We start from the raw sequence: 21,791 nt of genomic DNA on the forward strand, positions 1-21,791 counted from the left end.
CCGGTTTTCTGAACTGGGAAAGGCGAGGTATAATTAAAAAAGTATTATCATCATCATCATACATATAGAAATCTGATGGGGTCATATCGAATCCCGATTCTGTCTTCTGCGGCACTGCATTCCCACGGCACGAGGGTTAGATGCCAGGTCTGTCTTTCTTCTTTGGCAATCACTCGTGGCCGACTAAGATGGTCTTCCATGAACGCGGTGGTCTTAACGATGTGGCCGAAAGTGACTGCGGAGGCCCATTCTGGATCCGCAGCAGGAATATGTCGGTGGGCCGCAGTGCCACGTCCCTCCACTAGAGGTCGCTGGTGCTATTGCTGCAGCGGCAGCCCGCGCTCGTTTCCATGGCGACGGCGTGGGGCCTGGCGTCTCCCTCGAAGCCACGATGGAGGAGGCGCTTCCCACCGTCCTGCTGCCCGGCGAAACCGAAGCGTTGGTGGAGTCGCTAAGGAACTTCCAGCTGCGGGATATCGGAAACTACGGGTACGAGGAGGAGGCCGAGCCGGAGGGAAGGGGGTGTCCATGGGTGATAGGAAATAGCGCCTCGCTGGGGGAAGGAGCCTCAGAGTCGAGCAGGCCGAAGCAGGGAGGCTGAGCCCCTTTGCGGGGACGAGTGTCTGTAGCAGTTGGATGGCAGGCAGGAATCTCACAGGCAAAGCCACCGCACTTCGCTTCACCTGTGGGATTTCTGCCTGCCCCATCTGTTTTTAAAAAGGTCTGGATCCCTTATCTCCTGTTATCCTGCCACAGGTGGGGAAATAATGGCACAGGCAGTGCCACATTTCCGTATAAGCTAAACAAGCTATAGCTTAGGGCCCCAAGGCCCCCCCCAAAAAAAAATGTAAAGGAAAAAACCACTGGATGTACATTTCCAAAATGTGAGATAACAAACAAGTAAAATAAAACCTACATACAGCAATAGTGTTTTGTGTTGTGTAGGCTTCTGTGATGTAAGTCATGGGCCCCGCCTAGTAGCCTGCTCCCTAAAATATCACTGGTTTGCTCATTTCTATTTTTAGGGTACCCACATTCTGCATGGACTGATTGCATGGCAATATGTGCAAATGGCTTCAGATACCTATTAGGTCCATAAATTAGCATATATTCAACACAAAAAACAGTGACAATTTGTTGTTGACAAAGGACAGCTGGACATATAAAGGGCACCATTACCTTCAGTAGCTTAGGGCCTCATCAAACCGAAATCCGGCCCTGGGCACAGGAGCCACGTGGGCAGCAAGAGATTATTTATCTCTTTATTATTGCATTTTTATTTCACCTTTTCTCTCCAAGGAGCTCAAGGTGGCCTACATGGTTATCCCCCACCTCACTTAACCCCGCACAACAACCCTGCAAGGTAGGTTAGGCTGACAGAGAAGGTGAGGTTGCTCAGTGAGCTTCAAGGCTGAGTGGGGATTTGAACCCTCTTCTCCCAACACCGTAACCCCCCTGCCACACTGCCTATGTAGAACAACCTCACCCTGAAGTGCCCTGAAGTTGGGAGGGGGAGAAGAGGGGAGGCACATGCTATCCCATCAGCTGAAGACTGATGCAATGGAGTGAAAGGATAAGAGGCAGTTAATTCTTTTCGAGGACACTGGATACTAACAGCATTTTCAAATTAGGGATGTCATCAGATCAGATACACTTGTGAAGTATAATCCAGTGCAATAAAATATGAAAAGAGTGGCTGATAGCCAGAAGAAATTGTTGTTAGCGGTGGTTGCAGAGAAGAAATGGGGGACTGGTGCTAACTACTCTCACCCTACTCTCCTAGGTGGATAAGGCAACATGAGCACATTGAGAAGCTTAACATGCAGGCAATACTGAGTGCTTCTGCTGGGCATGAGCAACTCCTTACTGAGCTTCTGGTGAACAATGGCAAGGTATGATGCATTCAACTGTGGACCTATAAGAGAAGCATTGGTATCTGACAAAATCTATGTTCCCATGAACAAAGTTGAACTTTGTTTTATTTAGTACTTAGGTAAGGTTGCTCAAAGAGCTACTCAAGTTTATACACATATCCCACATAAATTACGTAACTACTAGCCCGACCGTGGTCACAACCATAAATGATGATTATTATATTTTCTCTCCAAACTTACTTGACAGGGTAGAAAAAATTACTTCTTCAGCACTCTTTGTGACTACATGATGTTGGTTATGGTATTAGGAGCTAACTCAAGCTGCATTTAATGATTTTGACTATGCACTCTAAGGCCACAATCCTAAGTGAGATTTTTAACAAATTAATTATTGAATTTATATCCTGCCCTTCCTCCCAAAGTAGCCCAGGGAGGCAAACACATCAACAATTTTAAATGAAAAACATTCTAAACAACTAAAAATTCTTTTTAAAAAACCAATTACAGTTAAACTATCTAAGAGCAGTTACAGGTTTAAAATGCTCTAAGAGCTATTACAGTTAAAAGCATTAGTTCATTCGGTGATCTTATGGTTGCCTGGAATCATATTCTTCAGCAAGCAAATGCCTGGGTAAATAGGAATGTTTTCAAATTATTCCTGAAAGTTAATAACAATAGAGAGACACACATCACTAAGGGGGACATTCCACAAATGGGGAAACCAATAATGACAAGGTCCTGTCATGAGTCATTGACAACTGAGCAGACAACCAATTGTTGAGTCTGAGATGGGACTTAAAGGTAAAGGGTCCCCTGACCATTAGGTCCAGTTGCGGACAACTCCGGCATACAGCTTCCGAGTCATGTGGCCAGCATGACTAAGCCACTTCTGGTGAACCAGAGCAGGGCACAGAAACGCCTTTTACCTTCTCGCCGGAGCAGTACCTATTTATCTACTTGCATTTTGACGTGCTTTCGAACTGCTAGGTTGGCAGGAGCAGGGACAGAGCAACAGGAGCTCACCCCATCACAGGGATTTGAACCACCAACCTTCAGCAAGCCCTAGGCTCTGTGGTTTAGACCACAGCGCCACCCATGTCCCTTGAGATGGGACTTAGTGCCAGGTAAATATGTTTTCAACAACCCTGTGAGGTTGGTTAGGCTGAGAGTGAATGACTGGCCCAAGATCACCCAGTGAGCTTCATGGCTGAGTGGGGATTTGAACTGTGGTCTGCCAGGTCCTGGTCTGACACTAATTATTATTATTTATTAGATTTATATAGATTTATATATGTCAGGGCAGTTCTAACTGCTACACCACACTGGCTTTCAGTGTTCCATAAGAAAGACTGTGTGCACCTTCTTTCATAGTCACAGCTAATGTTTTTTTGTCTGCCCTGTGAACAGCAGTGTGTAAAGTGAGAGAATTTATTCTGCCTGCAGTAAGCTGTTTGAACATCAGAGAGACATATCACAAGCCCTGAAATTTTCTTGTTTGATTCAGGCCTTACAGACCTCATATTTAAGCTGGAAACATCTCACTCATTCCTGATTATTTGTTTTTTCCTGTTTAGATCCCAGTTCTGATTGAGGAATTAATCACTGTGGAAATCTGGAAGCATAAGGTATTCCCTATACTTTGCAGACTGGAGGATTTCAGACCAAAAAGCACATTTCCCATATACTTAGTGGTAAGTTTTAAAAGGGTTATAGGTAGAATATTTCATAATACTATGCTACTTATACTGCACAACATCTGTAAGAAAGTATCACATAATGATGCTTCAGCTAGCTAAATTAGTCTGACACATCCCAGAATTATCACTATTAGGAGATTATATGTACTATTAATGTACAATAAATTTTAAGCTAAATTTCTCAGAAAGCTAATTATTTCGTTAAAGCTAGAGCTTCCAAAACATCAAAATAAATTGTCCCTTTCAAGATGGTATCACCTCACTTTAGTACCTATTATCCTGAATACAGAAAATCAGTTTTTATTTCAGTATGTAATACACTGTTCTGATCATAACAATCCTACAGGCCAAGGTTCAGTGTAATCAACTGCAATTTCTAAAGATGGTTTCACCACCACCACACACACACACACACACACACACACATTAAATCTTTTAAATCTTAATCTGATATGTGGCAATTGTCCCACAGACTACGTTCTCACATCACTAAGATGACACAAAAGTGGAATTCTATTTCTTACAACATATTCTCTTGTTTTTTGACATTACTAATGTCTCCAGTAAATGGCATTTTGATAATTTATGCTTTATTCTTCCACCTCAGCTACGTCATGAAGCTTCAATTATTAACCTGTTGGAGACAGTGTTTTTTCACAAGGTAGGCAGCAAATTTAGACTGTTACGAGCAAAGATTATGGACAAAAATATCATCATGATAACTTAGGTCACTGCGGATGAATCATGATAATTCACTAAGTGGAGATTTCTCAGTGTGGTAATATGGTCCAGGGGATAATTGTTGATCTGGGCTTTTTTATTCTTTCTTATTCCTCTACTACAGATTATTTTAGAGTGGAGTAGGGTCACCTAGGGCTTCTGCATGAGCTACAAGTAACAATGTCATTGATTTGCCAATCTGTGTAAGATTTTATGTGACTTCACATTGCAGGTCTGCTGCTCCCCAGATTGGCAGAAGTAAATTTCCACTGGCCCATCTGGGACCAGACATTACAACCTTTACCCCTACCAATCTGAAGTGCAGGCAAGTGCCCCTCAGAAACCAAATATTTGCCCCAGACGTTTTACTTCATCCCTGGTCAAGTATCCTATCTTTTCTTACCTGACCTATTGTGGAATATCCCTTTGACTCTCTTCTAGTACATTTCTTTTGCTAAACTGGTTGCAACAGTGTAATTCAGTATTCTCTTGCTTTTCACTAAACAACATTTTAGCTCCCAACAGAATAAACCAGATGGCTTCTTATCCTAGCTATTAGACATGCATGGTCAGGCAAGAAGGTATCTTGGATAAGGAAGAAACTCATTTAATCCAGGTATTGGAAATTAGGCCTAACTCATTGACAGCTATGTTTTTTCAGAGACACACTGTAGAGAACTTATACACTAGAGTGTAACCCAAGCCACTTTTTAAGTGATGAGTTGCCTTCATTTTGGAATATTGTTTCCATTCTTTCTGCAGAATTTAGCATTTCTATTATTGTGCAGGAAATCTGTGAATCAGCAGAGGATACCATTCTGGACTTGATAGATTACAGCCATAGGAAGCTGACCCTATTAGCAGCTCGAAGTGCCAGTGGGAAGATCCCAGTTGAACAAAAGCTTCAGTTAGATGATCTTGCCAATCCTTCATCAATGCAGGTTGGTAAAAGTTGCAACCTCCCACTTCTAGATGGCCTCTTTGGGTAAAAGAAAAACTTTTTGATGGGATTTTGGTGCGATTCTCCTAACCAACTCCATCAGGGGAAACCCTGTGAAAAGAATTCTGCTTGTGCAATGGGGTTTTCACCCCTCTCCCTTGCATACCTCTTGCCGGGGGAGGGGTGTCAGAGAACCACTAGAACAGCTCATGGGGGAGGGGGGATCATTCCATGTGTCAAGCTGAAATGCTTGCACAAACTGAATGTTCATCATAAGGCAATGTGGAATTCCACCCTTTAATTCCCAAGATGGAAAATTCATGTGGTGCCTCCACACCATAAAATATTTAATTAAAAAACAGATCATTTGCTACCCTTTGATCTCACAAATGTCCTTTCTGAAATGGCCGGTCTCAGTTTGCATCATGGTAGGACCAGGAAAAAAATAATGTCTGCAAAGCTCTGAAACATTCTCTGTTAGTTTCCATAACCATAGCTGCTCTCTGCAGTTATTCCCACTACTTTTTCAGAACCAAAAGGCCATAAATCACTGTTCTGAGTAATAAAGCTATTCTAAATAATGAGTTCCCCCTTTACTAGGCATGTGGTAACGTTCTAAGTGAAAATGAGTTTTATTTACTACTTGTCTAACAAGCTTTATTCATTGAAGGAATGCAGTTTGTTCTTGTTGAGTTTCAGCTAGCTTCCTCCATGCTTCCATCATCATTGTTTTGTGACATGGTAGAGTCTGACCAGTTGTATCTCACTGTCTAGCATTGTATTAAGCTTGGGAAGATAATGCAGAACACTCAAGAGTTTTACTTGCTGTGAGTTAATAGTGTCTCAGATACTAAGTAAAGGAATATGCAATCCTTCCACCAGCTTACCTTGTAGCTGTCATCTCCCTGCAAACCCTTCGCCTTCTGATTTTGGACACAACTACTTCATAAACTGTCCAGTCCTGGTAAGGCTGTATTCACTGAAGAGTTGTAAGGAAGCAGAACCAGCTTGAGATTATGTAGCATAGGTAATAGCCACATTTCCAATGCAGTATCAAGAAGCCAGACCAGAGAAGAGGTGCAATTACCGGTAGCTACAGGTTCTTTAGTACCCTGGACAGATCAGAGAGTGCAGGCAGCTTGTTCCCACAGGCTCCTAGCTCCCAACCCTTATCCCCCTCCCCTTGTGTTTAGCTACCCATCCTAGGCTCCACCTCAAGGGGTAGAAAGCTTTAAAGATGTAGTTTTCTAGCCTCAAACTTAACACTCCAACATTTCTCTCTTGATTCCTGTCTGGTGTATTGCCTGAATGAGGGAGCAGCTACTATGGAGCAGTGTTTCAGAAAGATTGGGGCCAGGGGATGTTATCTCTAGGAATTATGATGCAGGGAATTAAGGTTCACTGCTGGGGCCTGGGTCCAGCACCTCTGCAACTTCACCTCTGGCCCAGGTACTGCTTGAGATGGTGCCATGACTAAGTGTCATTTGCTGAATATGGAGAGAACTTCAAAAGGTTCAGATTTCCCCACCAGCACCCGGCAGCATCACTATAGTGTTTGAGCCTCTTTGTGTGAATTTTGCTGCTTCCAGGAACTAAAGAAACAAGCTGAGGAGATGGAGTTTGAGATCTCACTGAAAGCGCTTTCTGTGTTCCGTTTCATTACCGGTCTACTAGAGAGGTATGTTCAGTTTTCATGGAAGAACTGAGGTAAACGCCTGGGAGAAGGGGTAAAGATTTTCTATATTCCCATGGAAGGTTCATTTATGGGTTAGTTCAGGAGTGCCACCTTAGCCCCATGGGTGCCCAGGGCTGTGGGTGCCATGCAGTGTGCATGGCCCTGGCACCAAATTTTGTGGGTGCTTGGGCACCCAGGGCCCCAGGGAGTTGGTACCTATGGGTTAGTTCATAACTTGTAATATAATGAGAAGCTGAATTTTGATTTAAGTTGAATATTGACTTAAATTGCTTTGAATACAACCACTGAAGTCTTGATGACATCCTTACCTGAATAGGAGCATTTATATATGCTCATTGTGTAGTGCTGTTAATCACTTGAAGTATTACTCACTGAAGTGTTGGAGTATATTAGTTTTGCTGTAAGTATGGTGATAGGATTTTAGCACTGCTTGCTGGTGTGTATTCTTCACTGCTGATGATTCATTGTAAGCATCCTAGCATGGTTACCAACTGAGGTATTAATTTTTGTCGCTTAAATTTTTCATATTAATTTTAGTTTTGTGAACCTTGACGAAAACACTTAGCTTCTTGATTGCATAAAACTGGCATCTTCAATATATCCTTATGTTTTGTCAGTTTGCCAGTGAGTGCTGCGACAAGAATTCTGAATACCCACAACTTTCCATGTCTCTTAGTAGAGTTGGTAGAGCATTCTCCATGGAGCTGCCGTGAAGAAGGTGTGTGTTATGGGTTAGGGATTGTTCCTTTCAAAAAATAATCACATGACCTTGCTCCTTTTGATAATATCTCCTATAGCCTTGGGTATTAAGGGTTCCTCTTGGTTGGGTTCTCTGTTGTTTGTAAACTGAGACTAGAACATCAGGATAGACTAAGAATCTTCTCCATAAAACTCAGGGTTCCCCTTTTATAACTATTCTGCCCCGTAAATGTATTTGTAGCTTATCATCCATTACTTCTGATGGCTATGTCTTCAACTAATTTTTGCATGATTCATCATTTTTTGTAATTAATATATGGTACAGGCTGCACCTCAACCCATGCTCTGTAACCAGTTGTGGAAATTCAAAACTATCCTTACCATAGCCCCTCTGTTTTAGTTTGTTTGTTTCCTTTTTATTTGAGCCTAGCTATCTCTTGTTGTCCCTTTCTGTTCCTGTACTGCTTTTTCTACCTCTAAAGATAAGCAGAACTGTGAAGGACAAACATGACAGTTCACAGGTGCCTACTCACCCTTGTGTATTTATGAGCAGGCACCTCAGTCTGTCATGCCAAGAAGTAGACTGTCATCTGAATATACAGCTAACCAGGCAGTAGACCACAGTCATGATAGAAGAAAGCATGTATGTACAAGAGATGTATAAGAATACCACTAGGGCACTGATTTAGAAGAAATGCCATGGTGTACCTGTAGCAGCAAAACTGGATGCCTTCATCTGCCCCAGCTACAACAAAACATGTCTCTCCTGCATCGGTCTCTGCAGCCATGGCAGGCTCTTGTAACTGTCCAACAGTATGACTTTACTCTTGAAGGCTGACTCTTCCATTGTCTCCTGAGACAGACAGATGCAAACAATAGTTAAGGAAACATAATTCTGCAGCTTCAGTTCTGCAAAAGAGAACCCTAATAGAGAGGCTTCTTGCTATCCTAATAGGGTTGCAGGACCAGAAAAACAGCCTGCTCGTTATGCCCTTGAAGGACTAAATCTAGGGATAAAGAAACAAACTGGACATAAGAAAGTGTGCAAATTATACATTTGCATAAGCAGCTTTTCATCCATCTTGGCCTGGAGATTTTTGCCTACTAGATTTATATTTATCATATTTAAATGTTACTTATGATTTTAAAAAATGTCATTTTCTTTATTATCACCATTTATCATTTTTCCCAGGGAAGCTGAAAAAGTATGAGAATGGTGCATGGTATGAGGTGCCCTATGAAGACCATGTAAAGATGACTAAGTTGGATGGGCAAGTCTGGATTGCTCTCTATAACCTGCTCCTTAGCCCAGAATGTCAGCGCAAGTACAACTTCAATAATTTTAACAAAGGCCAGCTCCTGAAGGTAGAGGACTACAGAGGACACGGACTACAAGTGCATGATTCTCATAATGTTTAGTCTGGCATATTCAGATATACTATTCTTGCTTTAAACAATGTTGCAGGAACCAGGATTAAAAATTATTGATTTTTCATCAGCTAATCCATCACAACTGGGAGTAAAGTAGGGCCTGCAAGCCTTAATTGAGCTAACTGGCAAATTAATATTAGTTAATTTTAAATTAATTAGTCAACAGATGACAAATTTTATCTGTGGGACACTTATTTATTTTGGGAGTGGGATGTTTTGTTCTAAAGGAAACATTGAAAATGCCCTTTTCTTCTAACAGTATGTGGTAGCTTTTGTTTGATAAATTTAAATTCTTTTATTATCTAAAAATATTGAGAATTTGGTGACACACAAATTTTGTTACAACATAAACATTTGTTACAACACTACAGAGGGATTCTGTATATGTGTACTTGGAATTAAATTCTATTTGATCCCATGGGACTTGGGAGTAAGTATGCATAGATTTGCCTTAAATTAAATTTGTTATTCGGCCATTTCCATATTTTCCAGAAAGCAGTCAACAACAAGTGCATTTCGGCCGCAAGACATTACTCATATAAATGAGCTTTGTGCCAATAAGGCACATTCTATGGCTTTTTACATGTGCTGGGGGTGGGGATATTGCTTTGTTTTTGTTTTATTATGTATTTTGTGTTATCATTTTGGTTCTTTTGTGAACTGCCCTGTGAACTTTGGATGAAGGATGATATACAAATTTTATTATTAATAATAATAATATTCCATCACATTCCATCTGCTGCAACAGAGGATGCAGGGCTGAGAGACCAGCAACTTTTGATGCCTTCTTTCCTTGAACATTTCCACCCTGGCTGATCATTAGAAAAACTTGTAACTTAGTTTATTTCATCCTCCCACATATTTTCCTTCTTTTTAGTGATCTGTAAGTCACTCTCAGGGCCTTTTTAGGCAGAGTGGGTTTCAAAAAATCAAAGCCATTGAAGAGTAAGAAGATAAATTTGCTTAGGACACTGGTACTGCATTCTGTATAGAAATTATATTGGTATGGACTTTTAAAGTCCTAAACGGCCTCAGTCCTGTATACCTGAAGGAGTGTCTCCGCCCCCATCCTTCAGCCTAGACACTGAGATCTAGCTCCAAGGGCCTTCTGGTGGCTCACTCACACCTGCTTAATATGGGAGCTGGAGGGCTACTTGTTTATATCTTTCTCTGCAGTAATTATAATAGTTGCAACCGATGGCTTCCTTGCTGTTCCAAGTGTAGCAAATTTCTGCCTCCTTGTATTGTTGCTTCCAGTTTTTTGTTGAGCAGTAGAGATTGGGTAATTTGAAATGCACTGTTTTACTTAACCAGCTCTGAGATCTGAGACAGATCTGAGAGAGAAAGTATAGAGGTGTCAGTTGTTCATGCAGATCCTTTTACTCAGCATATGGCTTATTCTTAACTTTTTAAATCTTGTGATCATCTCTGTTTAGCTCCGTGCCTTCCTGACCGATGTCCTCATTGATCAATTCCCCAATCTGCTCGAGCTGCAAAGATTCCTGAGCCATCTTGCTGTGACAGACCCTGTTCCACCCAAGAAGGACCTTATATTAGAGCAGGTATATCCAAAACCATCTCCTTCTAGTCAACTTTTTTATTCTTGCACTTCAATTTTCCTTCATTATAATTGGATTTTTGAAGGCATTTGCAGCTTTGATATTTCAGATTTATGCCCACAGCATATTTGAACGGAAAATATGCCACAATACTTGTAAATCATTGTGTATCTGTGGCAAGGAAGGTGTGGAAAACATTGTTCAATATGTGCTCTGTTGCTCTCTTCATAATTCTCCCAGAGATAGATTTATTAAAGGAATTATTCAGAGAGTTTCCTTTTTGAATAATAAGAAAAACTGTTATTTGTTGATGGATGGGATAAATACACAACATATAAGGTTTCTGTGTTTGCCTTAGCAGCATACTTCTATACTGTTTGTATTTTCACATTTTCGTTTTGATGGTTTCCAACAAGTTTGACTGTAGCGTTTTCCAATCCCAAAGTATGTTGCAGGTTGATTAGGTGAAATATACCAATCCAGTATAATAAAGTTCAGCCACAGGCATGGTCATGTGGAACTCCTATGCTGAAAAGAGAAATGCAAGAAAAACTATACTACTTAACTTTGTTTTATGTTAGCTGCATACAGTTCAGACAAGGTTTGCTGCACACAGGAGAACCCATCTATATACACAGCAGCAAAATAAAAAGTCATATTTAGAGAACTTTGGAATTAGATGATTTGGCATTATAGCTTATTCTAAGGATAACTTAAGAGCAATAAAATATCAAAAGCAGCTATGAATTTAGGAACAGGATTGTTTACCATCATCAGAATTACAGCCTTTGAGCATAGAAATTCCTTAAGCAAGGATATTGATAGGTAACATTATTCTAAATAGGCAAACATGTAGGAAATTAATCTAGGAGAAAGCCACAGAAAAAGAGAGCATGAAAGCATGTGAAGTTACTCAATAATATAAAGGTGTGCAATGGGTCCCAGAAAAGCTGAATCCAGTGTGTTTGTGTGTGAATTCTTAATTCTTGAGCAGCTCTAGTCTATTGATTCTTAGGGACAAAGGAAGCTATCTTATACTTAGTCACACCATTGGCCCATTTAGCTCAGTGCTGTCTGCACTGATAGGCAGCAGCTCTTCAGGGTTTCAGGCAGAAAAGCTGGAGATGCTGGGAGTTGAACCTGGGACCTTCTGCATGCAAAGCAAATGCTCTACCAATGAGCTACAGCCCTGCCCTTCTCTTAGTTTACATTGGTACCAGTAACTGAGAATTGGCATCCTGAGAGACTTTTGGTGGTGGCGGGGGTGGACGGGACTACAGCTATGCTGTACACACCCTGGCAAGGCAAACTTCCCAATGAGCCATGAACTCACCCACTGTCTTTATGCCAAGCAATTATGAAGAGGCTTTTTTTCCATCTCTGTCTCTCCACAGAGCAGTCTTTGACTCTCAGTCCCTGCACTGCTATTTTTACTCGGTAGGGGCATCAACTCTATTGAAACATCAGCTTTTCCTGTAGAGCTGAACTTCATCACACTTGCCCTTTGCCAGATTTTTCTCTCATATTTGAAAGCCCACGCCTGGGTGTTTCTTTTCAGGGAACTGACAGATTACAGAAAGTTCTATTTTAAGTAAGCTTTTAGCCATGTGGCAGATTTTTTGAAAACTACTACCGGTAGTTCCACATTCTAGGCTCATGCCTCAATATCCACCTTCAACTTATAGTATTTGGGGCCTCCTACTGAATCCTGGAGCGTTCTGGTATTGTATTTTCTGAAGACCAGAACACTACAAATTATATTATAAATATGTAATCGTCAGTGGGACAGACAGGGTTCACTCCCCTCCAAAATAATAACAACATCAGATACACACACAGAGAGTTTAATAGCTAAATGGAACAAGTCTGTTTTTTCCATCAATGCTTCTTTTCTAAGCAAGACTTCCCTCATTTCTAGTTCGTGTAACCAACATGCAGGAAACTGATTGCTAGTTGTGCCCTAGCAGTAAAGCGGATTCTAGCATGGGGAAGCAAGGATTTGGGAGATAATCAAACAGAAAGTTTTTTTTATTAAAAAAACAAATAGGTAGAGGACAAGCAGGCCAGGAATTGCTCATGCTGTTAAGCTTAATTCAAATCTGTCTAGAAGAGGCTGCAATTTCTTAAAAGAAGTATACTGAAATTTCTTCTATTTCACGTTTGTCCAGTTACATAAAACTGTTCAATATTCCTTCAGAAGTCTCCCCATTCAACTCTATTGTTAGACTTTCCCTTTAATCAGTTAAACCTAGACAGAAATCCTGCTTTTTTCTTTTATATAAATAGATGCTTATCGCTTCCAAATGTGCTTGCACTCTACTGAGCTTCAGGAATTATTACTGCTCTCAAATCCCTTGCTTTAGATGGATTCACCTTTCTTTCTTTCTTTCTTTCTTTCTTTCTTTCTTTCTTTCTTTCTTTTGCTGTCCTAACAGGTTCCTGTAATATGGGAAAACATTGTCAGTAAGAACTCTGGAAAATGGCAAGCAATTGCCAAGCACCAGGTAAACAACATGTTTAGCCCTTCAGAGGAGGAACTGAAAAGCCAGGCTTGCAGGTAAAATTTTACTATGCTCAGATTCATACTATATCAAAGCTTATGTTATGGCGAGTCTTTGTTTTAGCCAGCTGGATGCACAGAATCTAAAAACTCACATGCTGAATAACAAACATTCAGCTTTCCCAATTCAACTAGGTTTAGGAACCCCCGGGTGAAATTTGACTTCCTATAGTAAAATTAGAAAGTCTTTGGCCTCTTCACACATGCACTTATTTTCATGTAACATAATGTCATGAAGAAAGCGTCCTTTAGATTGAGTGCTCGGTTTGGAGTTGTTCAGAACTTAAAGGTAAAGGACTCCTGGACGCTTAAGTCCAGTCAAAGGAAACTATGGGGTGCGGCACTCATCTCGCTTTCAGGCCAAAGGAGCCAGTTTTTCCACAGACAACTTTCCAGGTTATGCAGCCAGCATGACTAAACCGCTTCTGGCGTAATGGAACACTGTGACGGAAGCCAGAGCACACGGAAATGCCACTTACCTTCCTGCCACAGCAGTACCTCTTTATCTACTTGCACTGGTATGTTTTCGAACTGCTACGTTGGCAGAAGCTAGAACAAAGCAACGGAAGCTCACCCTGTCGCTGTGCTGATTCGAACCGCTGACCTTCTGATCGGCAAGCCCAAGAGGCTCAGTGGTTTAGACCACAGTGCCACCCGTGTCCCTGTTCAGACCTTACATCCACCTCAGGTGGGTATTCAGGCCTTTGGAGTTGCCAAGCAGGAATTTAAGCTGTGCATCATCCAAGGAGACCAAAGCAAAAACAGCTGGAGTTCAAACCTATAAGAGCCTCTTGCATGTTAACAGGAAGACTCCCTGAGTGAGTGAGTGCTTGAGGGCCCTGCTCTTGCCACTTACCATCTGGCCTGGGGCGGGGCCTGGGGCCTCACAAGGACTGCTTGCTGCTTGCTGCCTGCTGCCCAGGAAGACTCCCTGAGTGAGTGCTTGAGGGCCCTGCTCTTGCCACTTACCATCTGGCCTGGGGCGGGGCCTGGGGCCTCACAAGGACGGCTTGCTGCTTGCTGCCTGCTGCCCAGGAAGACTCCCTGAGTGAGTGCTTGAGGGCCCTGCTCTTGCCACTTACCATCTGGCCTGGGGCGGGGCCTGGGGCCTCATAAGGACTGCGTGCTGCTTGCGGCCTGCTGCCCAGGAAGACTCCCTGAGTGAGTGCCTGAGGGCCCTGCTCCTCCCTGCCACTTACCACCTGGCCCAGGGCGGGGCCTGACAGGCCTCACAAGGACAGTTGTTACTGCCGGAGAGGCACAGAGTGTTTTTTAAATGTTTTTAAAAATTTTCTCTGGATTTTTTGTATGTGGGGGGTGGGGGTGGGATGGATGTTTGGTTGGGCTTGGGGAATTATTATTTTTTTTATTTTGATGTTTTTGTAATTTTTACATTTTTGTTTGTATTGTTTTATTGGTTTTGTTTGTTTGTTTAAGGTGTTCTTTTGTTTTTAGGGGGAGGGTTCAGGGCTGCCGGGGAGTGGGCCCCAGCCCATAAAATGGCTGGGGCATGTTCCACAGGGGGGGATGCACTGGGACAACTGATCTCGGTGATCATGGGTAGGAGGAGGAGTTACGCTAAGACCAGACCATGTCATTACAGAGGAGGCAGGTTTAGTCGTTGTCTGAGGACTATCCCTGCCTCCGGGTCTGGTCCTGACCGGATGGATACTAGAATCAGCAAGGGATACCCACATGACCTGAAGGTGCTGCTGTGCAATGCCAGGTCAATGATTCATAAGACCACTGCCATCCATGACTTGATCATGGATGGAGGACTTGACCTGGCATGTGTAACAGAGACTTGGTTGGATGAAGCAGATGGGCCTGTCCTTGCTGCTGCTTGTCCACCAGGTTTCTCTTACGCACAGCAACCCAGGTCATGTGGGCGGGGAGGGGGGTTGCAGTGATTTTTAGGAAGTCATTAGTTTGCACCAGGCGTCCTATTGGGAAGACCCAGTTTTCTGAGTGCATGTTCTGGAAGTTGGGCAATAGGGGCAGTACAGGATTCCTTTTGGTGTACCGACCTCCCCGCTGCACCAAGGATTCCCTGCCCGAGCTGCTTCAGGTCGTGGCGGATGTTCTCCTGGAGACACCTAGCTTGGTCGTCCTAGGGGATTTTAACATCCATGCCGACACGACCTTACAAGGGGCCGCTCGGGACTTCGTGGAAAGCATGGCCTCCATGGGGCTGTCCCTGAATAAGTCTGGCCCAACCCATAGCCGTGGACATGCCTTGGACCTGGTGTTTACCTCTATGGATGTTGGTGATCTGACACTAAGTAAAAGCGAAACGAAAGAAGTGCCATGGTCAGATCACTTCCTGGTGCAACTGGACTTCTCTGCGACCCATCCCCTCTGCAGGGAGGTGGGACCAATTCGGATGGTCCGCCCCCGCCACTTAATGGATCCAAATGGTTTCCAGAGAGTGGTAGGGGATGCTTTATCCCATGTTGATGGCCTTTCAGCTGATTCCCTGGTGGCCCGCTGGAATGTGGAGTTAACCAGGGCTATTGACTGTTTGGCTCCGAAGCGCCCTCTCCGATTGCATGGAGCCCGGACAGCCCCGTGGTTTTCCACGGATCTGAGGGCAATGAAACAATCGTTGAGACGGCTAGAGCGCCGGTGGCGGATAACTCATTCCGAATCTGACCGGACACAGGTTAGAGCTCAACGTCGAGCCTACCAAGTGGCGATAGCGACGGCGAAGAAGAATTTCTTCACCGCCTCTATTGCATCTGCAGAAAACAGCAGCAGGAGACTTTTTCAGGTGGTTCACAATTTAGCGGAACCACCTGCAACATCGGGGCCCAGTACGGGCCACATGTTCTCCTGCAATGATTTTGCAAAGTTTTTTGCAGATAAAATCGCTCAGATTCGGGAAGAAGTAGACTCCACCGTGGGAGCAGGGCCGGGGCGGGAGAGTGCTAGAGCTCTGTCTAGTCAAGTTGAGTGGGATCAATTCCAATCTGTTACCTCCGAGGATGTGGACAGGCTGCTTGGACGAGTGAAACCAACCACCTGTCTCCTGGATCCTTGCCCATCCTGGCTTATAAAAGCTAGCCGGGAAGGACTGGGTGATGGGCTTCGTGGGGTGGTGAATGCTTCCCTCCGTGAGGGAGCCTTCCCAGACCCGCTGAAAGAGGCGGTTATTAAACCGCTTCTTAAAAAACCATCTTTAGATGCGGCCACGATGGCCAACTATCGCCCAGTCTCAAATCTTCCATTCCTGGGCAAGGTGATTGAGCGAGCGGTTGCCGAACAACTCCAGGCACGCCTGGAAGAAGCGGACCATTTGGATCCCTTCCAGTCGGGATTCAGGCCTCATCATGGGACTGAAACTGCCTTGGTCGCACTGGTTGATGATCTCCGGCGGGCTAGGGACAAAGGTGAGAGCTGTTTCCTAGTTCTGCTGGATCTCTCAGCGGCATTTGATACCATCGACCATAGCATCCTTCTGGACCGTCTTGAGGGGCTGGGAGCTGGGGGCACTGTTATACAGTGGTTCCGCTCCTTCCTCCTGGGCCGTGTTCAGAAAGTGGTGGTGGGGGATGAGTGTTCAGACCCCTGGGCTCTCACTTGTGGGGTGCCTCAGGGTTCTGTCCTCTCCCCCATGCTTTTCAACATTTACATGCGGCCGCTGGGAGAGATCATCAGGAGGTTTGGGCTGGGTGTTCATCAGTATGCGGATGATACCCAGCTCTACCTCTCTTTTAAATCAGAACCAGTGAAGGCGGTGAAGGTCCTGTGTGAGTGTCTGGAGGCGGTTGGAGGATGGATGGCGGCTAACAGATTGAGGTTGAATCCTGACAAGACAGAAGTACTGTGTTTGGGGGACAGGAGGCGGGCAGGTGTGGAGGATTCCCTGGTCCTGAATGGGGTAACTGTGCCCCTGAAGGACCAGGTGCGCAGCCTGGGAGTCATTTTGGACTCACAGCTGTCCATGGAGGCACAGGTCAAATCTGTGTCCAGGGCAGCTGTTTACCAGCTCCATCTGGTACATAGGCTGAGACCCTATCTGCCTGCGGACTGTCTCGCCAGAGTGGTGCATGCTCTGGTTATCTCCCGCTTGGACTACTGCAATGCACTCTACGTGGGGCTACCTTTGAAGGTGACTCGGAAACTACAACTAATCCAGAATGCGGCAGCTAGACTGGTGACTGGGAGCGGCCGCCGAGACCATATAACACCGGTCTTGAAAGACCTGCATTGGCTCCCAGTACGTTTCCGAGCACAATTCAAAGTGTTGGTGCTGACCTTTAAAGCCCTAAACGGCCTCGGTCCAGTATACCTGAAGGAGCGTCTCCACCCCCATCATTCTGCCCGGACGCTGAGGTCCAGCGCCGAGGGCCTTCTGGCGGTTCCCTCATTGCGAGAAGTAAAGCTACAGGGAACCAGGCAGAGGGCCTTCTCGGTAGTGGCGCCCGCCCTGTGGAATGCCCTTCCAGCAGATGTCAAAGCGATAAACAACTACCTGACATTCAGGAGACATCTTAAGGCAGCCCTGTTCAGGGAAGTTTTTAACGTGTGATATTTTATTGTATTTTTGGTTTTTATGGAAGCCGCCCAGAGTGGCTGGGGAGGCCCAGCCAGATGGGCGGGGTATAAATAATAAATTATTATTATTATTATTATAACAGGCCATAGCAGATCATGTGAAACACTTCTGAGTCAGATTTGTTTTTTTGCCAAAGGGATTTGGCTCCTTACCACATACTTGCCTTACAGGACCAAGGCACCACATCTAAGTACTGTTGCTCTAGGACTGTGTTATAGTTATCTTTTATATTGCCTTTTTCAGTAAGCAGTGTCCAAAGCACAAGAAAGCTTTCTTAGAATTAGGAAATGGGTCCACAATTATGATCCATCCAAACTTTCCTAAATTTATTTCATTTCATTTCTGAACGTGTTTAAGTATTTCTAATTATCTCTAACTTGCTAGTGTCTGAATTCTAGTTCAGTACTCCAGGTGTAAGGAAGCCTTTGGGAAGAGGCTTTTCCATTATGTGGTGATGTCATTGTGTCCAGCCTGCAGTTGTATGAAGTGTTTATGACACTGTTTTAAATCAAGATTGTGAATCCATTTATTTATTTTTGTTCTCATATTGCACTAAATTCAACTAGCTATCAGCTACCTTACAATACCACTTGACATTCCGCTGAATGTTATATCAGTCTTGGATGTAAAGGCTCTATCCTGTAGCAGATGACAAAGACTAAGTAACTGTTCGAATTATCTGCTGTTGCTTGAAGGAATTTCTGAAGCCTGCTTTCTGTCTTAAATCAGATGGGCAAAAACATACAACCTGGATGTGATGGAAGCCCTGATCCCAGAGAAACCCAAGTGTGGGATGTGTGGCTCCGAGGCAGCAAAACGCTGCTCTCGTTGCCGAAATGAATGGTATTGCAAAAGGTAAGTACACCTAACATAAGACAGTTGCTGTGCAATACTGAGCCCTTTTTTTCGGTAGCTCATATGTAGGCAAAAGCTTCAGAGATACTCCTCAGAGCAAAAGCCATTAATTTTAAAGCCTGTGTTTTGAATACTATAGGACACCTTACCGGCTTTTACCTAGACTACAATCTTGCTTTTCTGGCTCATTTGTTGTGAAATCTAGTAGTATTTACTAACATTACTGCAACCTGAGCTCTGCAACTTAGTGATTATACTGTTCCATATGAGTCTTTGCATCTTATTTGCATCTTCCTTTGTAAGCATTTTCTTATGCAAAAAATACACAGTATTAATATTTAAATCATAGTTCCAAAATTAAATAAACTTTTTTCTTATAGCCTTGATTAATCTTATTAATAGGAACATTGACTATCTCAAACAATCTTTCTTCAGCAGACATTTGATATGCCCTCTGTATAAGCTATTCTGAGATAGTTTACTACTCCTACTGAGTCCACAGTGCAGACTCTTAAACTTCCATTAGAGGAAGATCCCTCCATTGCAGTTCTGTTTTCCTTACAGAAATATATGAAATTATATGAAATATATTTCAGATCCATGCTACAACGTTCCTCATTTTGTATCCACTCTCTCATCTAATAGTGCTTTAACAATAAGACACTCATTAGATTAGGCATATCCTAAATGACATGAGCTAATCATTCCTCACATCTTATAGGGCTGATCATACCTCTTGCAGTATACCATAGCAACTCTCATGTGCATCATTCATGCCCATTATAAAGAGGAGTTGTGCAGACTGAGGCTGCCCTTTGCTTTCTAACTGAGTCAGAAGATATGTTTTTCTCAATGTCATATTTCAAGGTTACCTCTCATTGCTCTGACACTTAATTTCCAAACAAGGGTTAGTGGAAAACACAGCTCAGATGAAGAAAATTATTCTTTATGAATCTGCATTGGATTTTCCCCAGCCAGTTTTGTCCATAAAGCAGAATAGGGAAAGGATTATTAGTAATATTAAAACTTGAAATTTATATAGTGCTTTTTTCTAAGAACCCAAAGCACTTTTCATGATATTATCTAAGTCATTTTTCCCAACAACCTTGTAAGCTATGGACAGTATTATTATTTCCATATTGCATATGAAGATGAGAAGCTGAGCAATAGTAGCTTGTTTAAGGCTACCCAGAGAGTTTATAGCTGATGAGAGATTTGAATCCAGGACTAACGCATCAAAGCCTGTATTTTTAGCCACAATGCTATACTTTCTTAAAAATATAGGAAAGCAAAAATACACATTATGCTGGCTACAGAAGGATATATAGGGAATAACAGAATTCCTGTTTATCCATATGTGGGTAAGAAAGCACAAATCAGTGTCCCACTCTCAAATATGTGGGTAAAAATCACAAATTGGTGCCCCACTCCAAAGTGAACTTGTGTTACAGTATATAGTTTATACAACACCAATTACAGTTTCCGCTTCTGCATTCAAATCACAGTTTAAAAATAGATTTTTAACCACTGCATTATATAAACAGTTACTCGAGGCAAAATGCTGATTTAAGACATATACAGCACCACTTTTCTTAAATTCATACTAGTATACCCATACAAACAAAACTAAAATAACAAAACACAATAATGAACATTTCAATTTATTAAAATTCCACAAAGGAGATCATAGAAATCAAGAGGCAGTACCTCAAGTAGAATGGCAAGCTGCTAAAGGTATCAGGGAGGCTTCAATCTTGCAGTTAACAAATTTATATATCCATATTCCATTCTGAATCCTGAGCTACCTATTATTTTTTTCTAAAATCCTTTCTTTTTTCACTCTCCCCTTTGCAGAGAGTGTCAGGTACAGCACTGGCAGAAGCACAAGAAAGCTTGCAACTTGATGGCTGATAATTTGAAGAAAATGCAGGAAGATGTACAAGTGCAGACAACTCCTTCCAAGTAATTCTGATTGGTAGAGGAGTTTGCTCCAGTTCCTGCTTTGACAAATAGGCTAAATTTTAGAGTTTGAGATTAGAAAATATCCTCCTATTAACAACATACACAGGAAGCCACTTAGATTTAACAAACTTTCAGAAAAATACAGCCTAGCCTAGAGGAACAAAATTCCCGTACACTAGGAGAGATTGCACAAGAAAAGACTGAACCCACTGAGTAGAGAAACACCCTGGTTTAGCTTCTGTCCCCTATGCCAATTTAATCTTAAAATACCACTGCTGCTTCTCTCCTGGATTGTGAAGGTGATGCATGCATATTGGACTGTTCCTGTACTAGTGACAGAGAGCTAGAGTGACTCCCTAGGAATTTGGAAGGGCTGAATTTAAGTTGTGCTAGAATTGCTTCTTTACTTTGTCATCTAGAATTTTTAAGTCTGTGGAATCGTTTTGCATACTGGCTTAGATGAGGAGCCTGCCCAGTCCCATGGCACTGAAATTAACTAGATTCCCTGCTACAGTTAACAGCAGAAATGATGAAGCTGACTCAAATTGTTTTCTCTCCATGAACCAATTCAGTCACTGATGCCTATATGCCTGCTTTGAGAATGAAAACCTGAGCCTATTTTTTTAAGCCTTTATGGAAGATCGTCATTAAACCCAAAAGGCACTCATCTTTTTTGGATTGTTTTTCATATGCCATTCTATAATGTTGGATACTCTCCTGATCAGACTTCCCTGTGCTGCTTTTCAGAGATAAGTAAAACAATCTAAAGAGCATGAAATATCTTGTTCAAATTCAACCCATTTTTCAGCACTGTGGAGTGTATAGACACATTCACACACACACACACACACACAGAGAGAGAGAGAGAGAGAGAGAGAGAGCGCATTCTGACAATTTACAAAGTTCCTATTAGATCTCAGTAATTTAAATTTAGTTTTGAAATTATAGCTATATCCTGAATACTTGAATCTCAGTCCAGAGACAGTTCATTCTACATCTTTTTCGAAACAACTAAATTTAATTGTTTTGCAAAATATACATTACATACAAACTGTAGCCCAAGGGCTGTTTTTGGATAGAAGCTGCTTCTGAAGAGGGTAATGAGAAGCAACAGATCAGAATGGGTGCTTGCCTATATTACCCTGTTCAAAATTCCTGCCCCCACTTGTAGCTTTCACCTCATGGGGTAGTGTTTGTAAGGACTAAGTTATACACATTTATATATAACATGTTGTTTGAT

General features: G+C 42.7%; 1 protein-coding gene across 1 annotated transcript; it reads left to right on the top strand.

Annotated features, from left to right (window-relative positions):
* The first annotated feature begins 82 nt into the window (after positions 1–82).
* On the top strand, positions 83–21,218 carry ZMYND10 (zinc finger MYND-type containing 10). The gene is made up of 12 exons (XM_081177878.1): positions 83–489; positions 1,784–1,892; positions 3,449–3,565; positions 4,179–4,232; positions 5,080–5,232; positions 6,821–6,909; positions 7,545–7,645; positions 8,819–8,991; positions 10,494–10,619; positions 13,052–13,173; positions 18,464–18,589; positions 20,444–21,218. The coding sequence occupies exons 1-12, from the start codon at positions 392–394 to the stop codon at positions 20,553–20,555; spliced, it is 1,380 nt and encodes a 459-aa protein (XP_081034004.1). The 5' UTR covers positions 83–391; the 3' UTR covers positions 20,556–21,218.
* Positions 21,219–21,791: the final 573 nt, after the last annotated feature.

The sequence above is a fragment of the Podarcis bocagei genome (genome assembly GCF_964188305.1).
Source record: "Podarcis bocagei genome assembly, chromosome: 2".
Lineage (NCBI taxonomy): Eukaryota > Metazoa > Chordata > Lepidosauria > Squamata > Lacertidae > Podarcis > Podarcis bocagei.